The following is a 17,413-nucleotide window of genomic DNA, read 5'->3' as shown; positions in this document are numbered from 1 at the left end:
CCTTTCTCTCTGGCTGCCCTTAACATTTTTTCCTTCATTTCAACTTTGGTGAATCTGACAATTATGTGTCTTGGAGTTGCTCTTCTCGAGGAGTATCTTTGTGGCATTCTCTGTATATCCTGAATTTGAATGTTGGCCTGACTTACTAGGTTGGGGAAGTTCTCCTGGATGATATCCTGAAGAGTGTTTTCCAATTTGGTTCTATTTTCCCCATCACTTTCAGGCACCCCAATCAGATGTAGATTTGGTATTTTCACATAATCCCATACTTCTTGGAGACTTTGTTCATTTCTTTTTACTTTTTTCTCTACACTTCTCTTCTCACTTCATTTCATTCATTTGATTTTCAATCACTGGTACTCTTTGTTCCAGTTGATCGAGTTGGTTACTGAAGCTTGTGCATTTGTCACGTAGTTCTCGTGTTACGGTTTAATCTCTATCAGTTCTTTTAAGGACTTCTCTACTTTGGTTATTTTAACTAGCCATTTGTCAAATCTGTTTTCAAGGTTTTTAGTTTCTTTGCGCTGGTTGCATAGTTCCTCCTTTAGCTCTGAGAAGTTTGATGGACTGAAGACTTCTTCTCTCAACTCTTCAAAGTGATTCTCCGGCCAACTTTGTTCTGTTGCTGGCAATGAGCTGCGTTCCTTTGGATGGGGAGATGCACTCTGATTTTTTGAATTTCCAGCTTTTCTGCCCTGCTTTTTCCCCATCTTTGTGGTTTTATCTGCCTTTGGTCTTTGATAATGGTGACGTACTGATGGGGTTTTGGTGTGGGTGTCCTTTCTTTTTGTTAGTTTTCTTTTTAACCATCAGGACCCTCAGCTGTAGGTCTGTTGAAGTTTGCTTGAGGTCCACTCCAGACCCTGTTTGCCTGGGTATCAGCAGCAGAGGCTGCAGAAGATAGAATGTTGCTGAACAGCAGATGTTGCTGTGTGATTCTTGCTCTGGAAGCTTCGTCTCCGTGTGAGGTGTTAGGTGTCAGTCTGCACCTAGTGGGGGATGTCTCTCAGTTAGGCTACTCGGGGGTCAGGGACCCACTTGAGCAGGCAATCTGTCTGTTCTCAGATCTCAACCTCCATGCTAGGAGATCCACTGCTCTCTTCAATGCTGTCAGACAGGGTCATTTACCTCTGCCGAGGTTTCTGCTGCTTTTTGTTTAGCTCTGCCATGTCGCCAGAAGAGGAGTCTACAGAGGCAGTCAGGCCTCCTTGAGCTGTGGTGGGCTCCAGCCAATTCAAACTTCCTGGCAGCTTTGTTTACCTACTTAAGCCTCAGCAATGGCGGGTGCCCCTCCTCCAGCCTTGCTGCCACCTTGCAGGTAGATCTCAGACTGCTGTGCTAGCAATGAGGGTGGCTCCATGGGCGTGGGACCCTCTAGGCCAGGTGTGGGATATAATTTCCTGGTGTGCCATTTGCTAAGACCATTGGTAAAGCACAGTATTAGGGTGGAAGTTACCCGATTTTCCAGGTGTTGTGTGTCTCACTTTCCTTTGGCTAGGAAAAGGAATTCCCTTCCCCCTTGCACTTCCCAGGTGAGGCGATGCCTCGCCCTGCTGCAGCTCTCACTGGTCGGGCTGCACCCGCAGACCAGCGCCAACTGTCTGACACGCCCCAGCAAGATGAACTCGGTACCTCAGTTGAAAATGCAGAAATCACCCGTCTTCTGTGTCACTCACGCTGGGAGCTGGAGGCTGGAGCTGTTCGTATTCAGCCATCTTGGGCACGCCCTCCCAACATTGCTTTTAATGGCAAAAACTGCAATTACATTTGCACTAACCTAAATATTATACAAATTGACAGAGGATTGGGTAAAAGAAGGCAGAGCTGTTAGACATATAAATCTGAAGACACAAAGCTGAAGAGTAGGTTGGAATGCAAGTACTGAGAGCCTTGGAGGAAAATAAGAAATTTAATGATGCTTGTAGAGGAAAGCTGTTGGCACACTAAAAGTAAGGGAGTGTTCTAAGAATCAGAGCTGTGCATTAAAAGTCATGTGGAAAAATGCATGGCAAGTTAGGAGGATTTTCTACTCATGTTCTGGGCAAGAGGCAATGAGACCCAGAACAAAAGCTGGAGAGAGATAGTTTAGTCAGAAAAGTTACACCGTTTGCCATCTGTTTGAATATGAAGAGTGTAGATGAAGGAACTATCACAGAATACCTACTAATTCAGTACGGCGTGCTTGACACAGTGGTGATTTATCACTCGCATAGATAAACTAGAAACAGAAAGTGTCAGAGTTGAGCAAGACCCAGGACACTTCAATTTTTTCGAGGTTCCCAGCATACTATAAACTAAATACTGAAACAGACCCTTCCATTCCTCTTGAGCTCATGTTTTTGCTCTTACATCATTGGCTCTCAAATGGTTCTTCATTGCTACTCTTCCCATGGGAACAATAAAAAAGCATCAAGGGAAAGGTAGGATGATTGTTCATTGTTAAGCCTCTGAAAACGAGATAAGCTGCATTAGAAAGCGTGGTATGTGGAATAACATCAATTTTTGATGTGTTCTATTTGGAAATACATTGCTTAAGGTAGTATAAAATGTATGGGAGCCAATGGACCATCTATTCTGTCCTTGTTCCATGTGAAATAAGAAATAGGAGCACCTAGAATTCCTTATAAACTGAAAGAAGATAACAAAGTGAATATTTGATAATGCCTTGTATTATTTATGAGTGAATTCTTTTTCTCTATTTTTGTTTAAAGAGGATGATTTCCCTTCTGATTTACTATGCTTCACATGCATTAGCTTTAATGGAACTTGTAACTATTACTGGATTCTGTGTTCTGCTTTGAATATTAAAACAAATCCCCTCGTCTTAACAGCTTCATAATAAATAATAAAGACACCTTCTTCAGCAATGCTACTCGAAGCAGAATAGTCTATCACATGCTGGAGCGCACCAAATATGAAAATGGAATATCAAAAGTGGGTAAGAACATTAAATAATAACAGAGTGGAACTTGCTGTTACTGTTTATATCCAGAATTACTGTTTTTTTTTTTTAACAACTGAAGCTTTGCTTTAATTTATTAAATAGATGTGTATAGCATATTGAACACAAACTCTATAGACTTTCGAATTTTCAGCCTTTTAATAAAACAAACTTTTTTGAGGGTGTTTGGTCATAGATATCAAAATGTGAAATGTGCAAACACTTTGAAACAGAAATATTATTTCTTGAAAGTTACACCCCTCAAATAATCAGACTTTTGAATGATAACATATACAGAAATGTGTTCATCATGGGCTTGTTTGTAATAGAATTATCAGGAAATACCCACATGTCCATGCTTAGGGACTGAAAAATAAGTTAGACTGTGTCCATGTTAATACATTCATTAACAGTTATGTGACATTTATTTACTCTTATTTTAGCATAAAAATTTCAAGTATCTGTTATACAAAGTACATGACATAAGCCCTATACTCAGGGAGATTGTAAATTGGTTATGAGTTCGTTATTTATGAACTCCAAAAGATATCCACAAACTATACATCTCATATAATTTCATTTCTTAAACCTATGTACATAAAAAGACAAAAACCCTAGAAGAATATGTAAGAAACTTTTTAGAGGTTACCTGTGGAAGGTGAAATAATAGCTAATTTTAATTTTTGAAATTTCTTTGTTGTTTAAATGTTTAGCAGTATAGTACAACATGTATAATACAAAAGAAACTTGAGAATGTTTCACTTAGAAAAAGTAAATAAAATTGCAAAATTTACATAGAGCTGAGCAGAAAGCAGCAGGTAACAAACAAGATATACTTTTAATTATAAAGGTGACAAATAAAAGATGCTTGAAGGGATCAAATGTTAGTCACATCTTAAAAGCCTTGAAAATACAAAGTTGGTAGCCAGCAAAAACTTGTACCAGTCTCTACTGATTTTATTAAAATTGAGTACTATATGAGTAAAATACACAATGTTTCAAGACAGCCACTTTTTAAAGAAAAACCTTCAGACTCTGTTGTTCTTCTGATTAATAATTTACTTATTACTGAGCATTCAAAACAGTTAACTCACATGCCTAAACTTCACCAAAACTAAAGAAATAAATTTAGTAAGTAATTTAAGGCACTAAAAATAGGCTGGGTACGGTGGCTCAAGCCTGTAATCCCAGCACTTTGGAAGGCCGAGATGGGTGGATCACCTGAGGTCAGGAGTTCAAGACCAGCCTGGCCAACATGGTGAAACCTCGTCTCTACTAAAAATACAAAAATTAGCCAGGCGCAATGGTAGGTGACTGTAATTCCAGCTACTAGGGAGACTGAGGCAAGAGAATCACTTGAACCCGGGAGGTGGAGGTTGCAGTGAGCCGAGATCACACCATTGCACTCCAGCCTGGGCAACAGAGTAAGACCCTGTCTCAAAAAAGAAAAAAAAAAAAAAAGGAACTGAAAATAATGAAATCCAGAATATAAATTGAAAATGTGTCTAAATGTTAGTACTATACTCTTTTGTATTTTTTTTAAATAATTATGAAATTATAAATAATGATAAGGGCATCGTTCCCTTTGTAGTAAATACAGAATAATTAAAATTATTCCTAACTGCAATTCTCACTTATACATTTTTAAGTTTATATATATGTGTATATATTTATGTTTGTGTATATGTGTGTGTGTATATATATGTACATATAAATTAGATGTTTTAGCATTTATAATTTTCAGATTTTAAAAAAATTACCATTATGGGCCGGGCGCGGTGGCTCAAGCCTGTAATCCCAGCACTTTGGGAGGCCGAGGCGGGCGGATCACAAGGTCAGGAGATCGAGACCACAGTGAAACCCCGTCTCTACTAAAAAAATACAAAAAATTAGCCGGGCGCGGTGGCGGGCGCCTGTAGTCCCAGCTACTCAGGAGGCTGAGGCAGGAGAATGGCGGGAACCCGGCAGGCGGAGCTTGCAGTGAGCCGAGATCGCACCACTGCACTCCAGCCTGGGCAACAGCGTGAGACTCCGTCTCAAAAAAAAAAAAAAAAAAAAAAATTACCATTATGAATATTTTCTCAAGCCCTTAATTGCTCTTTGAAAACATTATTATAAAAAGCTGTACAATATTCCATAATAAAATTTATCAAATCATTGTTATTTACTAAGTACCTATTATGATTGATTGTACTATAAAAATTAAATGATTTATCAGTTTGGGATATGTAATTATTTCTAATTCTTTACTGATATAAATAATATTGCAACAATAGTTGCTCACTCGGTATCGGTTCTTACCAGGAATATATGAGAGTGTCCATGTCGCTCTACCCTCATTGAGAGGGAGGAGATTTTAATAAGTGTCTCATATTGCTATTTGTGTCTTTTTGGTTTGATATTATAAAATTAAATATTTCTCAATACCAATATCATTTTGAGGTCTTTTGTTTTGTTTTGTTTTGTTTTGTTTTGGTAGGGGACAGGGATGGGGTGGAATATAGAATTTGTCTTCTTTCTTGACCAAACTTTGTTATTTGGAGAAAAACAAAAAGTTGCTTCTGGGTCACATGATCCTAAATAAGTGGGTTAAATGCCCAATATTTTATGATATGGTAAAGTAAAACCATGTGACAACTTGCAAATCTTCATTTACTAATATCATAAGGACATAACTAGACGCAGTATCAGTTTCTTTCACAATCGCACTGTCCTCATAGGTGATGTGGCTATGGAAGTCATTTGGGTTATCTTAAACTTTTTAATTAATTCATTGTCCCCTGTATATTTGTGTTGCTTCAGAGGAAATGCTTCATTGAAGCTAACTCAAGAACTGTCCTTTTCTTCTCTTTGCAGGTATCCGTAAACTTATAAACAATGGCTCATACATAGCAGCGTTTCCACCACATGAGGTAATCTTGAAATACAGTTTCCACTTTATAAACAAGGTTTTCATGCTCAATGTTTCGTCCTGTTGTTTTCATTTGAGTCTAGCTGTCCACTCCCAGGAAGATTCAGTCTGCAAGTAGCCATGGGCCTTCTGTCTCCCCATGGTAATTTTGCGACTGTACACTGGCTCCTCTGCCTCAAAGCCTGTCTGCGATTTGCCCCATACTGGGAATCCCAGCCTTAGCGGAAACACTCCTGGACACTATAGCTGCTGCCTTCTGCTCCAGTATAGAGTTCCAAGCATGATCCGACTTGGGATCCGCACTATTCCAAATAGAGAAGTTTCCCGGTTTGTGCCTACTACTTTGGTATACTTCAAAATCTAAAGTCCCACCACAAAAACCTATAGCCAACTGCCTACTCAATTATTTGCCAGATGATTACCTCCCTACAAGTTTTAAATAGAAATGCCTGCTCTAAGCTGCAGTGGGCCCTGTCCACTGTAAATGATATCTGAGCCAACTTTTATTTCCTGACCTCTTTCTTTAAGGCAATTTCATGTTTTAAGGTAAGAGTGGGGTCTTTACAGGTTTCACTTCTGAACTTTCAAAGGCTATCACATTTCTATTTATAAATTTATGACTGAGGACTTCAGTACATAATACAAGGCTGAGGAATTTGCAGTCTGGTATGACCAATAGTAGATAAAATGTATTGAGTGCTTGCTATTGGCAGTGACGTAAATGTTTTATACGGATTGTCTCATTTAATCCTTGCAGCAGCCCTTTGAGATATACGATAATATTAGCTCTGTTTTTTATATAGGTAATTGAGGTACGGAAAGGTTAGATATCAAAGGCACAGTTTTGAGCACCAGAAGCCAATCTCCAATGTTTATATTCATTATGGTATACATACTTATAGTCAGAATAGAAATAATAACAGGAAATATGTTTGTGTATTTAATGTGCCAGGCCTTGTACATGTATTTTCCCATTATTCTGAACATAACCCTGGAGGGGTAAATTTTATTATTCTTATTTTACAGCTGAAGAAACAAAGCTTAGAGAAATTAAACACTATATCAAATAGCACATAATAAACGGTAAAGTGTTCAGAATGGCAAACTTAAGGCCCAAGGAGAACCTCTGTAGCAAAGAAGGTTTAATTTGTTCTCTATTTAGGTAATTTTCTCTACATAATTAGGCTGCATTCTGAAAGTTCATTTGACAGTTTTTTTATGTGAAATTTGGGACTTTTATAAATAAGTTATAAGTAATTATCATCTCCCCACTTGTGTTTGTAATTTGGATGAAATATTAATATATGGAATAAATACATGAAAAGAATGGAAAACAATGTTGTTGAAATACAAGAAAGTAAATTAGAAGGTCCATAAAATGGGCTCAGGAATTTTCTGTTGATTTTAAATGCTACTACTTGAGGTAAGGAAAATAAGGCTTATTAGGAAGAAAATGGAGTCAATGGCATTGACTGTAATTTGATTAAGGATAGTTCACAATTCTAGGCTTCCTTTTTTCTTTTTCCTTAATGCAAGAGACAAGTGCCAATCTCTTATTTTTACCTGTAGTTGAGGTTTGTTTTTTACTTACAAAAAGGACAGTGGCTAGAGGGAAGAAGAAGAAATGTCTTGTGGAGTTTGGTATGAAAAGGCAAAATAAAGGGAACGAGAGAAATACACACACACAAGAATTCGTCCAAGATATTGATAGAATTTATAATCCTATGAATGATGAATAGTGGAAAGAGAGAAAATGTGTGTAGGTCAGAGGGGGCCAATCATGGGGTGGCAGAGACCACTGAGTGTACACAATACTTCAGAAAGGCGTGAAAGTACGTGAGTGAGCAAGAGTAATCACTTTGGTCAGTTTTCTCTTGCAGCCCACTGCATGTCACTATCAAGCCAGAATGATGTAGCTGATTGAGGTTATAGAGCAGAGTTAAGAAAAAGATACCCTACATATTCTAAAGTTTAGCATCTGAAACCCAAAAAGCCTTTTAATTTTTGGGCTTTAAACACCTTGAGCTAGCTTAGGGAAGACAATTTGGGGCCTGCACTTAAATGGTACTTCATTTCTTCCCAAATTAATGTGTCTATTTCATCAGGGAGCCAGGAGTGGCATCCACATGTCTCTCATGGCAACCTTGAGGCACCTGTGAGCCATGACTCTTGGTGTCTTCTTTCCTTATAGGAGCTCACCGTCCTGGTTGTCAAGGAATATTCTGATGAGCTTTGCACTTTTCAAGAGTCACAATGTATCAAATGCATAAAATAACTCTCATTAATTGTATACTTTCCATGTGCCAGGCACTTTATAGGTACTAAGTTGACTCTTGTAAAACCCCTCTATACTGGGTAATATTATTATTACTTCTATCATCTAGGTGAGAAAACTGAGGCATAACTCCACTTGCTTTAAATTTTTGTCAAACTTTCATAAAGATAGAGCCATACATTGGAGTGAGGAGAAAGACTGTCATATCTTGTATCTCACATTTTAGTTCACCACATATATTGTCCTCTTTTTATATAATAAAAGCAGAGAAGTTCAACCTTTAGGGAACACTCTTCTCTATAAGGCATATTATATAATCTGCAGTTCCAAAATTGCGACACACATGACAGATTTTTGAAAGAGCATATAAAGAATTGAAAAAAAAATCCTTCAATTTTTGGAATATCTTATCGGAAATAAATTTTAAAGATACTGCCACTTTAAAAATCTGACTAGCCGGCTTCATTCCTGGGTTGCAAGGCTGGTTCAACATATGCAAATCAATAAACGTAATCCATCATATAAACGGAACCAATGACAAAAACCACATGATTAACTCAATAGATGCAGAAAAGTCCTTCGATAAAATTCAACACCCCATCATGCTAACAACTCTCAGTAAACTAGGTATTGATGAAACATGGTCACAAAAGCCAAAATTGAAAAATGGGATCTAATGGAACTAAAGAGCTTCTGCACAGCAAAAGAAACTATCATCAGAGTGAACAGGCAACATACAGAATGAGTGAAAATTTTTGCAGTCTATCCATATGGGCTAATATCCAGAATCTACAAGGAACTTAAAACAAATTTATAAGAAAAAAAAAAAAAAAGAAACTCCATCAAAAAGTGGGCAAAAGATACGAACAGACACTTCTCAAAAGAAGACATTTATGGGGCCAACAAACATATGAAAAAAAACTCATCATCACTGGTCATTAGAGAAATGCAAATCAAAACCACAGTGAGGTGCCATTTCATGGCAGTTAGAATGGTGATCATTAAAAAACCAGGAAACAACAGATGCTGGAGAGGATGTGGAGAAACAGGAATGCCTTTACATTGTTGGTGGGAGTGTAAATTAGTTCAACCATTGTGGAAGACAGTGTGGCGATCCTTCAAGGATCTAGAACCAGAAATATCATTTGACCCAGCAATCCTATTACTGGGTATATACCCAAAGGATTATAAATCATTCTACTATAAAGACACATGCACACATACGTTTATTGCAGCAATATTCACCATAGCAAAGACTTGGCACCAGTCCAAGTACCCATCAATGATAGACTGGATAAAGACAATGTGACACATATACACCATGGAATACTATGCAACCATAAAAAAGGATGAGTTCATGTTCTTTGCAGGGACATGGATGAAGCTAGTAACCATCATTCTCAGCAAACTAACACAGGAATAGAAAACCAAACACCCTATGTTCTCACTCATGACTGGGAATTGAACAATGAGAACACATGGACACAGGGAGGGGAACATCACACACTGGGGCCTGTTGGGGAGTGGGAAGCTAGGGGAGGGATAGCATTAGGAGAAATACCTAGTGCAGATGATGGGTTGAAGGGTGCAGCAAACCACCATGACGTGTATACCTATGTAACAAACCTGCACGTTCTGCACATGTATCCCAGAACTTAAATAATAATTTAAAAAAAGAGAGAAAAAAAAATCTGACTAGCACTGGTGGCTGAGGCGTCTTATATATTTTGAATGAACACTTACTGTCTTCCTCAGCTTGTAAAAATGGAAGAAACATTTCCTGGTATTGCATCACTTCTTAAACAAAATAATGCCCTTAAATTCTGAACTACAGATTATCACAATTTCTCTCAGTGATGGTAAAGATATTGTGTTTATTAAAAGACCTTAAATTCCAAACAGTAAAGCCTAGCACCTACTTTACTTTAAGCTAATGGGTTCCATTGTACTTTTTAACTAATTTAATAGAAGATTTTTAAAGTAACTGTCAGACTATTTTTAATGAAAGATATGTAAAGGCATCTATCACATCATTTCAGCGATGGGCTTAATTTATCATTTCTGAAGCTTTCAATAAGTTTTTAAATTATTCTGTGAGGGAAAATACAGTTTTCATTCAGTTCAAATTTCACTAAAAAATAGATCCAAATGTATCTTACTTTATCTGTTGCAGGGAGCCTACAAAAGTAGCCAGCCGATTAAAACCCATGGACCTCAGAATAACAGACATCTATTATATGAGCGCTGGGCACGCTGGGGAATGTGGTATAAGCATCAGCCTCTGGATTTAATCAGGTATTGCAAGTGGAACAATAATGAAAAGCAAAGTATGCTGTTTGGTTGTCATTGTCTAAGACTTGGAATTTGCAGTCTACAAAAAAAGCAACCGCTATAAGGTTTTTCACTAGAAGAGTCTCACTGTAGGTAATTGGTTATACAGGGGATGGGAGAGCTGAGAAATCAAACAGGCTTTGCAAGGTGTCTAAGGGATTAGCAACAGCAAAAAATTACTAACCCCTTAAGGGTGGAGAGAAATTGGAATAAACATATATTATCAGAGCCCAATACTTATGTACCATTGCTAGGGCTTCCAGTAGAGAGGTGAAAGTGACGGGGAGGGTGGAGCCATGGAGGGGGCATAGAGAGGGAAAATGGTCCTGGCTTATCGCTTCCTTCTACCTTTGAGTGATCAACTCACCAGAAGTAACACCTCCTGACTCAACTTAACCAGAAGTAATTTAGAGTAAAACCTGACTAAAATGTCCAAATCAAAAAAAAAGAAAGCAAGCAAGCCAGAAAGTGGATCTAAGAGCAAAGAGAAAAATGACTAACACGTGTTTCACATGTTTGTATATATTTATTGTTCATTAAAGATCTACTCTACTTCAGGATGCATATTCTAGTAAGTAACTGCCTTCAACTTGAATTAGTCTTGAAATATTGTTGTATTCATGATTTATATCATTTATGTTGATGGAGGATAATTTGTTTTTTATTTTTGGAAATCATGAAATCTGTATTAACAAGATGTTAAGTCTGTGGTTAACTATAAATATTTATAGAATGAAAGAAAAGGACCATTTATATTATTATATATGTTAATATTTTAAGCTGTTTATGAAGTATAAACATCAAGAATAAATCACAGCTGAATCAGTCAGTGCCCCCAGCATAAAACAGGTGGACAAGGAAAGGGGTACTTGTAGAGAATTTAATAAAAGAACTATATACAGAAGCATAAGCCAGAGTCAAGGGAAAGAGTGACAGATGAGGAAGCTCCCACGGACTAGCACAGCTGGAAGTTGCTATCAAACCTAGATCTTGAAGGGACAGGGGGAGAAAATATTTGGCAGAACCAGTCAAAATTTATACCCAAAATTTGACCTTAGGAAGAAAGCAGCCATGGCCAAACCATGGCCCAAGAAAGAGGAAACCAGGATGATAAACCCCATCTCTTTTATATTGCCCTCTGATCTCCTGCTAGCACATTCAGTCAGTCAACAAGCCCATCAGGAAGCCAGAAGAAAATGGGAAGGAACAAAGCTTATAGAGTGCATAGAGGTAGACCCCTTAGTGCCTATAATGAAAGGAAAAAAAGTAGAATGCAGATCTGGAGATACAGAGGATAAACATCCACCACCAAACGCTTTTAATTTCAAACATTAAGTATTCGGGCATATTCAGAACCAAGATGTTTTATTTTTTAGTTTGATGACCACAAGAAATTCTCAGATTTTATTTTATGCAGACGGGAGAATTATTTTAGATATTGTGAACCCAGTGAAATGTGCTTGTTCACAAAGCTATATCTATTAGGAATTAAAATGAAGTTAGGATTTGCAAGCATGCATTCTAGTGTCAATAATTACATTTACTTAGCTTATTTCACTTAAGATAATGTCCTCCAGTCTTATCCATGTTATTGCGAATGACAGGATCTTCTCCTTTTTAAGGTTAAGTAGTTTTTCATTGTGTATATATACCATATTTTCTTTATAAGCCACCGAAATACAAATACTACATAATCTCATGTATGGGTAGAATCTAAAAAAGTTGAACTCATAGAAGCAGAGAGTAGAATAGTAGTTACCAAAGGCTGGGGTGGGGAGAAGGCAGAAATTGGGGAGAAGTTGGTCAAAGGATACAAAAATGAATTTAGATAGGAAGAATAAGTTCCAGAGATCTGTTGTACAACATGGTGACTATAGTTAATAATAATGTATTTTATGGTTGAAAATTGCTGAGTACATTTTAAATGTTCTTACTATATAGTAAGAATAAATATGTGAGGTAATGTGTATGTTAATTAGCTTCATTTAGTCCTTCAAAACTATATGCATATTTCAAAATATCATGCATGCAATAAATATATACAATTTTTGTTGACAAAAAATAAACAGAAAGTATAAGTTCTCATCTATAGAAGACATTACTCTTGCTTCTTCAGATAATTCCAGCAAGCAGCCTTTATTTTCAGTAAATAGATGTATTCAGCCACTATTACCACTTCTTTGGTTGTTGACATAGGAGGATATTTTTTCTTAAAAAGATTATATTTCTGTCTTTAATTGGCTAAGGGAAGGAGTGTGTGGTGTAATACTCACCCAAGAGAAAGTTTATAAAAGAGTATAGAGGGCAGTTGAACATGTTTTTACCCCTTAGGAACTTAACTTGTGTTACCAAAATTTAGATGGTAATGAGGCAAACATTGATAGTAAACTATTTATGCATAGCATTTTCTACAAGGCCCATTTTTCTACAACCAGCAGAAAAATTATCTTAAGATTTGTGACTACTTATTTTGAGTAAGTTGTTCTTAAAACCACACACTTTTGAGGGCATGCATCTCTTACTGTGTTGCTTCCTATCTGTAGTGAGAGAAAGAGGGTGTTCAAAGTTGAATTTCTTTATACTCTTTGGTTATGGATAATGGAGACTCATAGGCACAGCCTGTATTGTCTCATGCTGAATAAAGTAGTTCCTTAGGATGGAAAGTCAGATACAGGCAATTCCTTTTTTATATAAATAACCATTTCTGGACATGTGTCCATGGTTTTTCCCATTTTAAAAATAAATTTAAACGTTTTATAGCTAAGTCCTATTTTAGTTGCAATCTGTTTTTCCATGAAAAATATTTGAAACTACAAAGAGCACATATTCAAAATCATCAGTTATAAAATTTGCGTAGCAAAATTCTTGTATGGCAATTTTAAAAAATATTTCACAATAGGCATTGGAGGCATTTGTATTTAAAAACAATGTCACTAAAGGAAACAATTCTAAAAGCATAGATTTCCACATTGTTTCATTTTATGATAGAAATTATTTCAGCAGTGGAATTGTATCATTGAATGAAATATGACACAGGGCAGAAATATTAAAAAAAAAAAACAGATAAAAAGAGAGCTGTGGTTGTGTGATGGGTAGTTACCCAATAGCAGCCCCCACTTCCTCCGTCTTCCTCCTTGCTCTGTTTGGAACACAGGAATCATAGAAGATTGTGAGTACCAGCGCTCTAAGGCAAGGACGTTTTTTCATTAGCCTCTTTTACATGGCACCAGCTCCTTCTTCTCCTGACACAGATCTGAAATCTACTTTTACTTAGGTGACTATACTTCACCAAATAATATTGTTGCTTCTCTTAATCTTTAACAATGTGTAATTTAAAATATCTATCTATATCATACTGATATAGATGATACTGTCTATATCCACTGATTTGTCTGTGCAGTCCTCTGTCATCAAAATTATAAAGGTCCTCTACTGTGTTAGTAACATGTGCTAAAAACTTTGCTCCACCCCACAGAGGAACACTTGTTCAAGCAAACAATTTTTTTTTCAATACCTGTTAATATAATAAGTTTCCATCTCAAAGTAGAATGTTATTATTGTATAAGAAGTGAATTTTCTATTGATCTGTGTTTCCTAGGAGAGAAAAATAAAATGGAAAAATACGGAGAAGTGATGCTTGACGGATGATTATTCCAGGTCTACACGCAGTAGAATATGCAAAAGATTTAATTGGCACAACACAGAGAATGAAGCAGAAAGAGAATAGTTTTCAGAAAGAGAAGACTTGTTAAGGAAATATGACAAGAGAATTTTCTTCTTAGCAAGAATCACTGCTCCGTGCAATATTCCCAAATCAACTTTGAAGTGCCCATCTTTGTTGCAGGAACAAAACTGTGTGTGTTAAGTAACCGTCTTTAGAAGATGGAGACCAAACAGTGGTAAAGAAGTCAGGAAATTATCATTTTTAACCAGGCCTTTAATACCGACAGTGGGTTAGGTGAAGAAAGAGCAACTGAGTAGTTATTAGAACTGTGTTATTTCTCTGCCATTTCAATTTAAATGATATTCATCAGCTAGAGGGGAATTAAATGCATTAACTCTCTTAGCGTCCTTCAGTACTTCCTGTGATGGTTACTAGTGAAGCAACACACAGGTCTACCTTTCAGCAGCTTACAATCGTATAAGGAGGAAAAGGAATGGAAGAATGACCGGTAATTGCCATACATTTTTGTAAGTTTAGGGACAGCATTAACCAGGGTAAGTCCTGCGTGCTTTGGAAACTGCAGAGTTGAGCTTTGTTGAGGAAGATGTGACATAATGGTGCACACTGTGTCTAGCCTAAGGGTGTCTGGTGAAGGGTGCAGATGAAAAGGGAAATCTAACCTGCTCTCTCAGCACCCACCTAGAGGGGACACCTTTTTCCAATTTTCATGAAAGCTATATGGTTTAGAGCAGCTCTGTGATGTGAAAAATGAAAAGGGATGCTAGTAGGAAGATGGAGAAAAGCAAGGTTTATGAGCCATGTTGAGAAGTATGGCATATACATAAAGACATGTGACAGAATTGCCCCTATATTGAAAAGGTTTAAAAATAAACAATATTGCCATTATTGGATTAATTAACAAGCAGGAGTATTAGATACTGTAGATGGAGCTGAGGAGGAACCGAGTGTAGCCTCAAGTTTCCGTCTGAAATTCTGACTAGGTGTGGCATCAATAGTTGTAATATTGCTTATATTGCCTTAACTCAGTCTAAGGATTTGCTTTCTCATGCAGGCTATACTTTGGTGAGAAGATTGGACTATACTTTGCTTGGCTGGGATGGTATACTGGAATGTTGATTCCTGCAGCAATTGTTGGTTTGTGCGTTTTCTTCTATGGATTATTTACAATGAATAAAAGTCAAGTAAGGTAGGCTATTAAGAGACCTATTAAAAATATTTGGCCTGTCTTCTGAGTGGGCAAAAGTTTAACGATAATGCTGACTATAAAAAACAAATGGTTGATGATAATACAATTTAATTTATTTGCTATTTCTGTTTCTTGGTGTTTTTTTTGTTTTGTTTTGTTTTGTTTTTTTTTTGGGTAGGAAAGGAACACTATTACAAAATGTCATTTTAATACTTTTATATGCAAACTATCTTGAGTAATTTCCAAGAATGTTTACGTAAAATTCTTCTTTCCAGTATATACCACATAATTCAAAAATTTGAGTTTTGTGTGATTTACATTTGCATAGTATTTGTTAGTCTAGAAGGCCCTCTCGATGTATTCATTCAAATCATTATAATAGCTATAATTTATAATTTCAATTTATAATTTACAAAGTCCTTCCAAATACCTTGTTTCATTTGCTATAACCTTCACTACCACCCTTGGAGATGCATAGATCTTTTTGCACATGAGGGAACCTAATAGACTTAAAGATGTCTAAACAAAACAATTATACCACATAAATTCTGCTCTAAGCAACCTCCTCGACTCTCCTGAGTACATGACAGATCATAACATACTTTCTACTTTATTATTACTCTCTGGAGGAACAAATATTTATAAATTTTATTTAGCATACACTTAAGATATGGAGATTGTAGTGAAATCAGGTTTGACAAAAGTCAAACATATATCAAAATAGTGATGCTTCTATTAAAGTTGAAGTGACTTGAGATTTGGAAATAGGAACAGTACATTATTATTCAGCAAGGACGAGAGTCACCCTAACATTAAATAATCTTAACAGCATTTTCTATTTCAATCACAAGTATATTATCAACTTTAACTTTGTAAGGTAAAATTCAAAATCTGAAAAATATCTCTCCCCCTTCTTTCAAAGCTCAACACGTTCTTCTCTTTTGATCCATCTTTTAACCATGGCCTTGCTACCAGATACTGAACATGACAGTTAATGTTAAGATTATATTCTTCATGAGATCATAAAAATTAATTTCCCTGAATTTTCCTTAATATAATATGTATATGTATGTATATGTACAGCAATTATGCTTAAAAATGAAACAGCTTTATTGTCCAATAATTAAATCTTATTCAGTAATCAAATTGCTTGATTTGATATCTCAAAGTCCCCTTGTTCTTCATGAATGCCGAAAGCTAAATAACATGAAAACAAAGAAACACCTACTGCTCAAACCCATTTCATCTAGCCATGGGTTAATTTCAGGGTTTTGCAAACTCATTACCATCCTGCAAGGTAGCATCTTCCTGAACAAACTTCTGCCCACTGGAAACATCCATCCTCCTTTTGGGCATTTGCCCATATTCTGTTGTATCAGTAACATCTGGGGCTCCGAAGAAAGGTTGTGGTTTAGAGTTACAGTGAATTGGAAAAAAAAGTAAACCATTTTAAAATGTTTTAAAATATGTAAAATGATTCTTCAAGTTGGTCCTGTGGAGAACATATTAACAAAATGTTAGCATATGATATAGACTTCTCAGCTCCACCACTACAAAGCTGAAAATGAACAAAGAGGAATGAAGGGAATAGATTTGCTGTTTCTATTGATTTATATACCAATGGAGTAAATTAGGCTCTTTTTGTATGAGATAATTATTCTTTAACCTTTAGTACAAGGAGTGTTCTAAAAGGCATTAGCAAACTCTTTTCTTCAGTGCTGTATGGTATTATATTACTCCCACTTCTGTCACACTATAATTAAGATCCTGTCAGACTTTCTATTCTAAACCAAGATAAGCAGCACTGAATATCTTGACTGAAAATTTGGGGACTGAAATTTTCCATTCAAGGTGTCAGACATGGTTGAGTTGTAGGTGTTATCATGGTGGGTGGGGGAAGGAGAGCAATCTTCTATTTTGTGTTGACTTATGTTAGTATAATTTTATTAAGCTCTTTTTCACTTGTTGCAGGGTAGAAAAACGTTCCAAAGCTGCAGATGTGGCTCTATTGATTATGTTTCTACCAATTAGGTCCAACTAAATTAAGATCATGTTTCTTAATTGCCTTACACTTAATTATAGAA

General features: G+C 36.4%; 1 protein-coding gene across 2 annotated transcripts in view; it reads left to right on the top strand.

Moving 5' to 3' along the window:
* The window catches only part of LOC105463297 (anoctamin 3), a 485,486-nt gene that overhangs the window by 356,148 nt on the left and 111,925 nt on the right, over positions 1–17,413 (top strand). For both annotated transcript variants that reach the window (XM_071074951.1, XM_071074952.1), the window contains 4 exons: positions 2,832–2,938; positions 5,798–5,853; positions 10,301–10,422; positions 15,195–15,329. In XM_071074951.1, the coding sequence (XP_070931052.1) occupies positions 2,832–2,938; positions 5,798–5,853; positions 10,301–10,422; positions 15,195–15,329 (420 nt within the window). The remainder of the gene's footprint in view (positions 1–2,831; positions 2,939–5,797; positions 5,854–10,300; positions 10,423–15,194; positions 15,330–17,413) is intronic.

Source organism: Macaca nemestrina, chromosome 12 (genome assembly GCF_043159975.1).
Source record: "Macaca nemestrina isolate mMacNem1 chromosome 12, mMacNem.hap1, whole genome shotgun sequence".
Lineage (NCBI taxonomy): Eukaryota > Metazoa > Chordata > Mammalia > Primates > Cercopithecidae > Macaca > Macaca nemestrina.
The sequence above is the reverse complement of the archived record's forward strand: the minus strand, read 5'-3'. Positions and strand labels throughout refer to the sequence as shown.